Raw genomic sequence first — 11,790 nt, forward strand, 5'->3', positions numbered from 1 at the left:
ACTTCACCTGGCAACTAAAAACGCTTTTCTGCTCGGAGTCCGTTCTTTGGGGACGCCGGTAGAGAAGAATCCAAGCAAAAATAAATGAGATAATGTAAAAACATTAATTGAACGGGTACCTGGTACCGTGAGCGTTCTTATGCCGAGGCCGTGAACTTCACCTGGCAACTAAAAACGCTTTTCTGCTCGGAGTCCGTTCTTTGGGGACGCCGGCAGAGAAGAATCCAAGCGAAAATAAATGAGATAATGTAAAAACATTAATTGAACGGGTACCTGGTACCGTGAGCGTTCTTATGCCGAGGCCGTGAACTTCACCTGGCAACTAAAAACGCTTTTCTGCTCGGAGTCCGTTCTTTGGGGACGCCGGCAGAGAAGAATCCAAGCAAAAATAAATGAGATAATGTAAAAACATTAATTGAACGGGTACCTGGTACCGTGAGCGTTCTTATGCCGAGGCCGTGAATTTCACCTGGCAACTGAAAACGCTTTTCTGCTCGGAGTCCGTTCTTTGGGGACGCCGGCAGAGAAGAATCCAAGTAAAAATAAATGAGATAATGTAAAAACATTAATTGAACGGGTACCTGGTACCGTGAGCGTTCTTATGCCGAGGCCGTGAATTTCACCTGGCAACTGAAAACGCTTTTCTGCTCGGAGTCCGTTCTTTGGGGACGCCGGCAGAGAAGAATCCAAGTAAAAATAAATGAGATAATGTAAAAACATTAATTGAACGGGTACCTGGTACCGTGAGCGTTCTTATGCCGAGGCCGTGAACTTCACCTGGCAACTAAAAACGCTTTTCTGCTCGGAGTCCGTTCTTTGGGGACGCCGGCAGAGAAGAATCCAAGCAAAAATAAATGAGATAATGTAAAAACATTAATTGAACGGGTACCTGGTACCGTGAGCGTTCTTATGCCGAGGCCGTGAATTTCACCTGGCAACTGAAAATGCTTTTCTGCTCGGAGTCCGTTCTTTGGGGACGCCGGCAGAGAAGAATCCAACTTGTTGCCAATCACGGACTTTTCGCTAATCAGGAACAGGAGAACGAGCCGAACTCGCTGGTCGATGAAGACCGCATCCCGAAGTATCGGGGCATCCCGACCGTGGTCGGGGTAGGAGAACGAGCCTGGTACCATAAGACAATTAGGAGAATTGGTGAGTTCGAATAAGTACACAAGCCATCACAAGTCATCATAAAATGAAATATATGGTTGAATAGCAGGGGACCCCTTGGGGTCCTACTGGTGATACACGCGGAGATTTTCAGAACTCCAGCTTCGTGGAATGGAAGTCCCATCAGGGGTGTAAGCCTTGGACAGCGGTAGCCAAAGCTTGCACCTGTTGCATCAGGGCATCAAACTGTTCCGGCCGAACTTGAGGAGTTGACTCGGCCGGAGGTGGTGAGTTCTGGACAGAGTGTCCAGGACTAGGTGGAAGACGTCGAGAGGCATTGGAAGCCCCTTTACTTCTTAGTTTCATGGCAGCAACTCGGACCCTTCCTCTAGCGCCAACTGTTGCTGGAAATTGGACCCGGGGGCTGCGCGAACCAAGGAGGGGAGGAGCTCCACTGCCGGGACGGTGGATGACGGTGTGTCGACTGGTGGCGTCCTCCTGGAGAGTCCTGCAAAAAAGCCGGTGGCCGGGCTTTCCGGCGCCGGCCCTCCGAAGCTTAAGTCAGAGGGGGCTAATATGTGGAGGGCGTAGAGGAGGAGGAATGTTTGTTCTTTTGTGTGTATGTTTGTGTCCGTTTTCTCTCCTTCTTTCCTTCTCCCTCCCAGGTTCTCTTTTATAGGAAAATATTATGTTACCTGGGAGGTGACAGGGGGATTTGTCCTCTTTTGTGATAATTGGACAAGATTTTGTTCATTAATGGCGTAGTGGAGAATAAAGCCGGATCAGACCGGAGTCAGGGAGTTGTCGCGGTTGATCGGACCCGTTGGGGTGGTTGAACCGCCGGCCGTGGTGGGCCTAGGGTTCGTAGATGGTAAGTGCATTGATTGCTGAGTGAACCGGTGGTCAGAAAGAGCCATACGCTTTGATGGTTCAGTGATCCGGAGATCATCTTGAGCCGTGTTCATTTAATGACTGAGTGCATCGGGGGCCTGAGGGGGTCTCATGCATTAATGATAGGGTGTGCCGAATGCCTGCGGAGATCTTGTGCCTTGATGACTTGGGGATGGTGGCAGATTGAAGTGGAGTCATGTATTTAGTTGTCAGATCCTTTAGAGGGTTAGGCGGAGATTGGATATTTGGCTAAGGCACGGGTCCGGCACGGGTGCCGAGCCGAGCTGGTTGCTTAGCGGAGTGTCCTGTGGCGGGGTTGCCTCTCTGGTCGGCGCTTTTTAGTCGAGCGCCTCTCTGGTCGGCGCTTTCTGGTCTCGGCCTGCTGTGCTCGGCCTTCTGGTCTCGGCCTTCTGTGCTCGGCTCTCTGGTCTCGGCCTTCTGTGCTCGCTTCTCTGGTCTCGGCCTCCTGGTCTCGGCCTTCTGTGCTCGCTTCTCTGGTCTCGGCCTTCTGTGCTCAGCCTGCTGTGCTCGGCTCGCTGGTCTCGGCCTCCTGGTCTCGGCCTTCTGTGCTCGGCCTGCTGTGCTCGGCTCGCTGGTCTCGGCCTTCTGGGCTCGAGAGCGGAAGAGCCCGATCACTTGGATGAGCTCGAGAGCGGAAGAGCCCGATCACTTGGATGAGCTCGAGAGCGGAAGGATTTGGATGCTATAATTGCATTTGTGGGGTGGTCCATTTTTCCACCAACACTACCCATCCCTTAAATGTCCAACTTCAGGATCTATAAGATCTTTGGTTAATCCCCATAAATTTTGGGCAACCTACATTAGCAGATATTTAGATTTATACTCTGTTCCGTGATTTCAAAACCCAGTGAGAAGTCCCATGGGATGTTGAGATCGGGTACCATCCCAAGTGTTGGAATAGGACCATCAGCCATCGGCCTAGCATCCCAATCAATGTGTCCTAGGACATCCCCTGCCCCAAGTGTCAGGAAGGTAGCAGCATGTCCCATCCCATGAGATTTAAAATCTGGTTCCCCTCTATTACTTTCAAACTTCACCCGTTTCAATCTCACTTATGGTTTAGAGAAGCTAATAAGTCTACAAGGAACTTATTCGCATTCTTCATGAAATTCTTCAACTCATTTCAAACTACTTTCTGCATGATGTGATCTCATCAGAATCTATTTCCTCATCTGTTAGTGCAGCCAAATCTTGCATTATTAGCTCTGTTCTCCCGACAACCAAAAGAACCATTACATTCATTTAACCAAAACCTCCCCCAAGCTCTAAGAAATTTTGGTTACATCAGAACTTGTAGAATAAAGACAATTAAGTGCATGACCTTCACATTTATTTCTGTAAGATTCCTCCGCTGACTGAAGGACTATAGCTGGATGCTTCACTCTCCCTATGAATCCTCATGCAATACACAAGTAAATCTTTTATATGGAACATGTAAACTTGCTTAACTACAAGCGCATGTTGACTATGCAGTCAAAAATACTTGATTTTCCAAACAAATTAAGTTTCTTACCATGAAAATATTTCCATGTCCATTGATTTAATACATATGAAAAATCTCAATGAGTACTTCTACCTCATTGTGCTTTACTATTTGCTTTGTATTTCAGCACTTCATAATAACACCACAGTAACAATGTCGTCAGGCTACTCTTGCCAGTGATGCATGCAAACTTACTCTATCATCAATTTTTGGGTGCATGCATATATCCAGATTAGAACACACTTTCAGTATAATTTCCCAACTAAAAATTAGAATTAGCACAAACTAACAACAAACAAGAACAAAAGGGGAGGAGAGGGGAAAATATATGAACTCTTTAGCAATACCAGTCTAATATCTCTGTCGTCCAAATCCCGTGTGCGGAACCCAAGTGTCCTCTCGACATAACTCATCTCATTCTCGGCAGCTTTCCTCCCCTTCTCATTCAAAAGGTCCGCAAAAGCGCCACCTTGCTCAATCCTCAGCAGCCTCACCGCAGAAACTATACCCCACCAAAAACAAATTTTAACAGTTAACCAGAAAAAAGAAACATAATATGTTATCAAGATCGTATCTCTTTTCTCCTTCAGTACCTGCTCTGTGAGGAGAAACCTCAGCATTTAGCTTCTGGATATTTATCTTCTCGGAATCAAGAGGCCGAGAAATTCGACTCCTCTCTTTCGAATTCGACGCAAAGAAGAGTAAGTAAATGAGATGAAGATAATGGAGAGTATGATGGAAGAGTTGCACTTGTGAGAGAGATGGTGAAGCAAGGAGTTGAGTCCTTTACCTGCGGTCTTGGGAGAAATCCGGACATCGGGTTTACGGGTTCTCTTCGAGGACCTGGCCAGAGGCGATACCTTGGGAATTGAGGCTCGGGAAGAGGAGAATTGGGAGAGAGGTTTCTTTGGAAGACAGAGGTTGGAGCGATTGGAAGAGAACGGAGAAGGGGAGAAGAAAGAGAGGGCTCCTTCCATTTGCCTTCCGTTTCTTGTCCCCCCTCGGGAGGAGATAGAGCTGCTATAACTCAACGTATCACGTGCTAGGCACGTGCCTAAGTTCGATAATATCAGCGCGGTGCAGAAGTACGTGCAAGGTGTTTTGGAGTTTAAATTAATCTCGGCTTTAACATGTTTTTTTCTAAATAAAAAAATTAACAACATTCTACTATAAATATATCTGTGGGGATCAAAATATAAAATATTCAAAAATTGAGATAAAACATCAGGTGTAGAAATCTAAAAGATCGATCCTGTATAATTTTTGCTACTTAAAATGCCATTCAATCTACTACTTTGTCAGCTTTTATGTATATATGCCACATTTTAAAAGAAAATAATATACTAAAATTTTACATATAAGCTTCATAATTATGTAAATATTGCACATAAGTTCTCTATATAAACTATCTAAAAAAAAAACTTGGCCACTTTAAGAGGTATTTAGATGGCATGTGCTACAATGTATGCAAGAAATCTTTAGCCAGTAATGGCCAGCTAAAGGCTGAGAAATTGCTCGAGAGAGCAGAAAATTTCAGTTAGGCTTTATCCATGATATCCTGGTTTGATTTTTATTTCTTATATCTCATTTAACCTCGTTTTTCTCATTAGCTGCTTGATATTTAGTTGGAGACTGCTCAACCAAGACATGTTTAATGCAAATTCCCGCCTCTTCATTTTCTAGTTCATGTATGCAATCAAAAATTTAGTGCTAATCAAGTATATCTCTTAAAGAACTAAGAGTTCACTTGGTTGCTTTACAGAGGTTTAAACCCACATTACCAGTCATATGCATTTTTTTTTCTTTCTCTCTTTTTTTCAGACAAAAATATTGCTAGCTCTGCAGTTTAACCTGTCTATTCATTCACAAACACAATGATGCACTTGAAACATTTTTTTTTTTTAAATACAAACATTCTTCTATAGGCTATACACAAGATGGAACAAAGTGCCCCTTGATTTTTTCCCTTGTGAGAAGTAATGGAGGAAGTGAGACAGTTCCCCGTAGATATTATTAATCAAGAACAAATGTAAAGGACACACACACACACACACACACACACACACACACACACACACACAGAGAGAGAGAGAGAGAGAGAGAGAGAGAGAGATGTCGTTGTTGTTGTTATACCAGAATAATCATAAAGACTGCATGAGCTATCAAGAGATTGTCTCGCGTTGAGGTAATCATAATACATAAATATTACCGAAGGAATTGCTCTATAAAGTTGAATGTCTTAAACAGATGCTAAATATATGCAGTGAAGAGCAGGCCAGAATATTATTGTTCGTTCTCAATTAGTAGAACATTGCTAAAATAAAAATAAAAGAGGAATTGCTATTATAGATTTTGCCTCTGATATCTGCAGTCTAATAGCTAATAGAAAACACAACCAAAGTGCAAAAAAAAAAAAGAACAAACGGGTAGGAGGGTGTGTGGAAGAATTATAACAGGAACATGGACATGGTGAGCGGGCGATTAAAGGGTAAAAATCTTGTGATCATGGGAAAACTAAACTCGTGAATAAAGCCTCAGCCCAGTTTATGTGCCCAATTTACCATCTCAAATTGGCAGATATTTGGTACCAATAGTATCTATATAACTTGATAAGATTTTTTTCATAAAATATAGAATTGGAATAAAGAAACCGAGTACGGAAATTTGATTTTTCTCTCCTATCTTTGTATTCTATATCAAGATTTCACGAAGATTTGGGAGGGCTAGACTTGAACTGATAAAATACCATTTCATTTATTGTTGGTTTGCATGGATGCTGCTAGTTTCCTTTGTTTCTGCCAGGGCTCCATCTTGCATATAATTCGAAATGATTATATCCCTAAGTCCTATTTAAGGATATTAACAGGGATGAATACTTGATTATTGTATCCGCCTCGAAACTGAATGGGGCGGTTTGAATCGAAATTAAATGTGATAATTTTGGTGGTGGTTTTAAAAATTAAAAATCATTCAGTTTCAAGTTCGATTTTGGTTTCAGTGAGTTTCTCAATCCGAACCCAACCTGATACCGGATCCGAGACCAAATCTGAATCCAAAACCGAAAATATCCGATGATTAATATTCTTAATACACTTTTTATTCAATATGAAGTCAAATTAGGAACTTCATGAAATAATCTGGACTATTCCATATTCCACCCACTGAAAAAATTGGACCGTACATTATTTTTGGACATGTTTATTGGATAAGTTGGTACGGATTATATTATTGAAATTATGTATGATATCTTTAATTTTATCATTTATATGTGAAAATTTTGAAATGACTAAAAAAGTTAAATAGTTTTCGATTTTACTATTTTTTCTTGGCTGTTATGGGTTTTGATTTTAAAAACCGTTCAAGTTCAATTTCGATTTTTGGACAGCGGTGATAAATTTTGAGTTCGGTTTTGGTTTTTCCACTAACCGCACTGAATCCATCCCATTGACATCCCTACTCCTATTTTTATGATAACAAAATCTATACTTTGCAGAGGATCATTTCCAATTGTCAGGGATACTAATTAATTAGTATTAATTAGTTTTTTTAAAGATGAGGTGGGGTTAATCCTAATCTTTTATCCTATATCCAAACCATCCCTAACTCCAATTAGATTTGAATCTCCAATCTCTTGCATGACAGATATGAGGTGATGTCATCCAAGCTATAATGCTTGATAATGCTATAATTAATTTTTGTTCTCCAAAGATGCAGCTGTATAATTTAATGCGAAATTAGCTAAAGATAGCTGAAACCTTGACCATGCCAGAAACAAAAGCTTTAGCTAGCACTAACCTCATGATCACATCAAGGGACTTGCTGCGCAGATGTCATTCTTGGTGACGCTATCAAAGTTATGAGGATATTGTGTAAAGCCAATGTTGTGACATTTCTTTTCATCCAAGAAGAAGCACAATGCAAGTCTAACGAGCTCCATGTTGACACCCTTAGGGCTCGTTTGGTTCGCAGGAAAACGAGGGGGGAAAGTGTGGTCAACGGGAAAGTAATGAAATGCCTCTTGTTTGGTTGGAGTTTTCAAAGGAGAGAAATGGGAAAGTGGTATTCCCATGGGAATATGATTCCCACATTTCATGGGAAAGTCTTTCCCATGAGAAACATGGGAAAGTTACTTTCCCATGAGGTGGGAATCACTCCTTTTTTATTTTTTCCCAAAAAGACCCTTCAGCATTAAAGAAGCATTAAAGAGGCATTAAAGACCTAATTTTTATTAAGGGCATAATAGGAATTATACATAACTTTCCTAAGAAAGTGGATGGTCAACCAAACATAAGCACTTTGGAAATTAGTCACTTTCCCATGGTTAACCAAACATGTCAAAAGTACTTTCCTAGGTATTCTCTTCCTAGGAATCTGATTCCTGGGAATCAGATTCCTAGGAGGGAAAATACTTCCCGCGAACCAAACGAGCCCTTATTTGCAAGGGCACAGCGCACCTTGCATGCACCGGCTTTTGCAAGAAAGCCAAGCTTTCGAACCAACATGATGAGCCGAGAGTAATTTAATTAGTTCGACCACCATTCCGGCCGCCTCCACTTCACTGGCCCTCTCTGCTTCCTACTTCCACCTAGCAGGCCCAACCTCCTCCATGGTCCTTCTACTCCCCTTTTCCACCTTCTGTGTCATGGCAGTGGGTGGGAGGAGGAGGGGGTGGAAATTAAGTTTGGTCAGCTGTTCAACTCGGCCAGCTGCATCATTCAAGGTTTTACATGGTCAACCGTTGGTCACAATTCAGACACAACGTATGCATTCCATGCACTTACGTCCATTTCTAACAGCGCATGCAATTTTTTTTTCAAACCTTAGCATCATTATGATCCAAGCCTTCTAAATTTTCGTTGTTGCTTGACAAAATATATTTAAAAAATTAAAAATAAGCATCATAGTAGGAACATGTTAATTAAAATTAAGCATCATATTAATTATCAATTGGTATATATCATTAATCATAAACATGCATACAATATCTGCCGGCACCAAACACGTACGATAAATAGGGTGGCATGCAATGCCTTGTTACATTCCCACGAAATAAGAAGTAAATCCTCTGCAGACCAGAAAACAACAAAGAGTTTCTACACCCACTTGGGTGGCTTGGAGCCATCGGCCTTGGCCTCTCCCACTTCCTCGGTCACTGCACATCACGCGCGGTCGATGTCGATGAGGCTCTCGCGGCGCCCTTCCATCCGGAGATCGACACGGCCCGCGGTAGGCCATCCTTTCCCGCATCCCTTGATCCTTAGGCTCTCCACAATGGGCATCGCCTCTACTTTCACTGTCACCACCTCCAGCTCGCCGAGGTCCATGAGATGCATTGTTCTAAGCCTCGAGAACCCTCTCCTAGAGTGCAGCTCCTTCCCCACGTACGCATCCTTGTGAAGCCGGAGCTCCGACAAGCTTGGAAGTGACTGAAGGAGAGGGAAAGGGTCGGCCGCTAATTTGGTTCCACTAAGGACCATCTTGGCCAGGTGTTTCAACGACTCAAGGTGGCCGGGCAATTTCTCCATAACGAGTCCATGCAACTTGAGGCTTCGTAGCAGCGACGGCAGCTGGCCCAAGGATCCTATAGAGCTCATCAGATTGTCCTCTTTCGAGTCGGCTGTTAGCGAACGGAGGCGGCTCAGCTTCTGAATGGCATCCCAGAAACGGGGTTCATTCTCCATGGTGAGCCGCGCCACGCCCAGCCTTCGCAGTTGTTGCATGCCCTCCAGCTCCTCTATGAAGCCCGGTTCGGCATTGGCCAGAACAAGAGTGCAAAGCTCTCCCAGTCCACCAATTCCTTTGGGCATCGGTGCGCCTTGCCTTCTCGGAGCCCCCATTGTTGCAGTGATTCTTTGTGAGGAATAAACAGCAAGATACCGCAGCCGTCGAAGCTTGACGATTCCAGCAGGCAGCTCGTAGATGGATGAGTCTCGGAGATCTAGCATTTCGAGGCTTTGCAGCATACTCAGGGCCTCTGGGAGCTGAGCACGCCGAGTGCCCCTCAGGTTTAGGTACCTCAAATGCTGCAATTGACTGCCGTGCGGCATAAAACGATGGCCTATATCTTGGCGCTCCACATCCAGCACCCTTAGCAATTTGGCAGATTTCAAACTGGACGACACAAAAACACCAAACAAGATCAGCGACCGAAGATGAGCTAAGCTTACATTTAGTGGCTGGTTCACATCACACTGGGTTGTTAGCCGACGGACTTTATCAATTCTTGGCCTTGGTGAGCTTGGACCAACGATTGAGTAGAAGAAGTCCTCCTCCCTGGACTTTGAAATTATGACCTCGCGCATTATATCATGAACTTTGCAGCTCCTTGCCCTTCCTGAAGGGTCGGTTTCCGTCACTTGGATAATGCTCCTTTTGACAAGCTCGTCGAAGTATTCATCTGCCATGTCCTCCACCGTTATCTCATGCGTCGCATTGACGAACCCTTCACCCATCCACAGCCTTTCCAGACGACTGCGCCTGATGGTGTAGTCCTCTGGAAATATGCTAAGGTACAAGAAACACAATTTGAGATGGTAGGGCAGATCTTCATAGCTAAGGCTCAGTATCTTTTTCATTACTGCAAGGGTGGGTTCGGTCTCCATTTCAGACCCAAGACGGTCATGCAATTTCCTCCATTGTTCGACAGTCTTAGGCTTGGTTGCCAGTAGGCCACTGATTGTCACAATGGCAAGCGGCAACCCCCCGCACTTCTTCACAATTTGTTCAGTCAGATCCTTCAACGTTGGGGGGCAATTATCTTTTGATCCGAAGGATCTCATGCAAAACAGAGTCCAAGAATCGTGTAGGGTCAAAGGTGGGAGATTGTACACAAGAGCATCATCTTGTGTACAATAAAGAGAAGAGGCAGTAGCAGCAATATCTGTATGCCGTGTTGTTATCACAACCCGGCTACCAAATTTATTATCAGGCAATGCAAGTTTTATACTCTCCCATGTTTCTTTGCTCCATAATTCATCAAAAACAATCACGTACCTCTTATTTTTGAGATGGTCTCGGAGCATTTGGATGAGGCGAGACTCGTTTGCTGCCTCTATCTCCATCCGTTTCTGCATTTCTCTTCTTTCTCTGATAGAAATATAAGGTTCCAGGAGGGAAGGAGGGCCTCGGCGGACCTCAACGACAGTTGTTGGGTCTTCCTCTACTTGAGCGGAGAGTTGTTTGATCATGTCTCTTAGCAGGATTTTGAAATCCCAATTTTGCGACAAAGTGATCCAGACATGGCAATCAAAGGATCCATGGATCCTCACCGCCGGGCTATCATAAACCTTCTTGACAAGGGCAGTCTTGCCCATGCCACCCATGGCGACCACCGAGATCACTCTCAGGGACTTGCTTCCTTCCAGCAACCACCGGATCAAATGATTTCTTGGCTCGTCGATGCCCACGAGTTCTCTTTCCTCGACGAAGAGAGCTTGTAGCTGTCCTAGAACATGTGGCTCCTCTGTGGTGCTTGTGCTGGGAGGGACTTGAGGGACTGGGTGGAGACCGAAGTGTGTAGGACCTTCCTGGGCACGTTTAATTTTTTCCTTGATGAGTTGTAGGTGGTTGTGAATCTCGTGCAGCTCTCTCCATTTCTTGATCAGCTGAATGATATTATAAAAAAAGCCCCTGACGCCACGGCGGCGAGGCCGGGCTATGTGAACTTTGAATTCATCGATGAGGTCCTCGGTGTCATAGGCCAATTCATTCACTTGTTTGACCCATGCTTTCACCTCAGCATTGGTCGCCACCTTTGCATCCGCACTCCACAGGAAGGCTTTCATTTTACTGAGCTCAGCTTCGATGACCCGGACATCTTGACGGACCATTCCGGGCATGTTGATCTCTGACGAGACAACGTCTGACAGTTTTTTCGAGAGGGCACCGATGGCAGTCGTCGCCATCCCTGTCACAATGGCCTCCGCCATCTCTCTTCTCTCTCTCTCTATCTCTCTCTCTCCACCCTGGTGAAGGTAGGAGATGGTTAAGATCTTGATAAGAATTAATTCTGCTATAGAGATGGGCACCTGCTAATATATAAGAATAACTTTTGCTTTCAATCCTAAAGAGCAAAGGGAAGAGATGGATGTCTTTTTTTATTCCCCCAATACTAAAACCAAAGAAAGATGGATGGATGCCTGGCTTGCCTGTCTCATCCAGCATAGCAGGCTAAAGATATACCATGACCCCAGCATATGCTATTAAAGTCGTGCTTAGACTCTTTATACCATTATTCTCAGGATTACAACAACATAGCGAAGGAAAGAACATTCTGTACGATGGAT

General features: G+C 44.2%; 2 protein-coding genes across 4 annotated transcripts in view; both read right to left on the minus strand.

The window, feature by feature from the left end:
* The window catches only part of LOC120111926 (probable ribosomal RNA small subunit methyltransferase B), a 32,056-nt gene extending 27,548 nt beyond the window's left edge, over positions 1–4,508 (minus strand). For all 3 annotated transcript variants that reach the window (XM_039130296.1, XM_039130295.1, XM_039130293.1), the window contains exons 1-3: positions 4,296–4,508; positions 4,099–4,182; positions 3,853–4,007 (exon numbers count right to left, since the gene is read on the minus strand). In XM_039130296.1, coding sequence (XP_038986224.1) covers positions 3,853–4,007; positions 4,099–4,182; positions 4,296–4,482 — 426 coding nt within the window. In that variant the 5' untranslated portion in view covers positions 4,483–4,508. The remainder of the gene's footprint in view (positions 1–3,852; positions 4,008–4,098; positions 4,183–4,295) is intronic.
* Positions 4,509–8,496: 3,988 nt separating this feature from the next.
* Positions 8,497–11,433, minus strand: LOC103712872 (disease resistance protein RPM1-like). Its single transcript, XM_008799564.2, has one exon. It carries the CDS (start codon positions 11,431–11,433, stop codon positions 8,665–8,667), a length of 2,769 nt encoding a protein of 922 aa, XP_008797786.2. The 3' UTR covers positions 8,497–8,664.
* Positions 11,434–11,790: the final 357 nt, after the last annotated feature.

Source organism: Phoenix dactylifera, chromosome 1 (assembly GCF_009389715.1).
Source record: "Phoenix dactylifera cultivar Barhee BC4 chromosome 1, palm_55x_up_171113_PBpolish2nd_filt_p, whole genome shotgun sequence".
In the NCBI taxonomy this organism is placed as follows: domain Eukaryota; kingdom Viridiplantae; phylum Streptophyta; class Magnoliopsida; order Arecales; family Arecaceae; genus Phoenix; species Phoenix dactylifera.

What these genes read in the sequence shown, in the direction of transcription:
- LOC103712872 (XM_008799564.2), bottom strand. Translation starts at nt 11,433, where the DNA reads ATGGCGGAGGCCATTGTGACAGGGATGGCGACGACTGCCATCGGTGCC.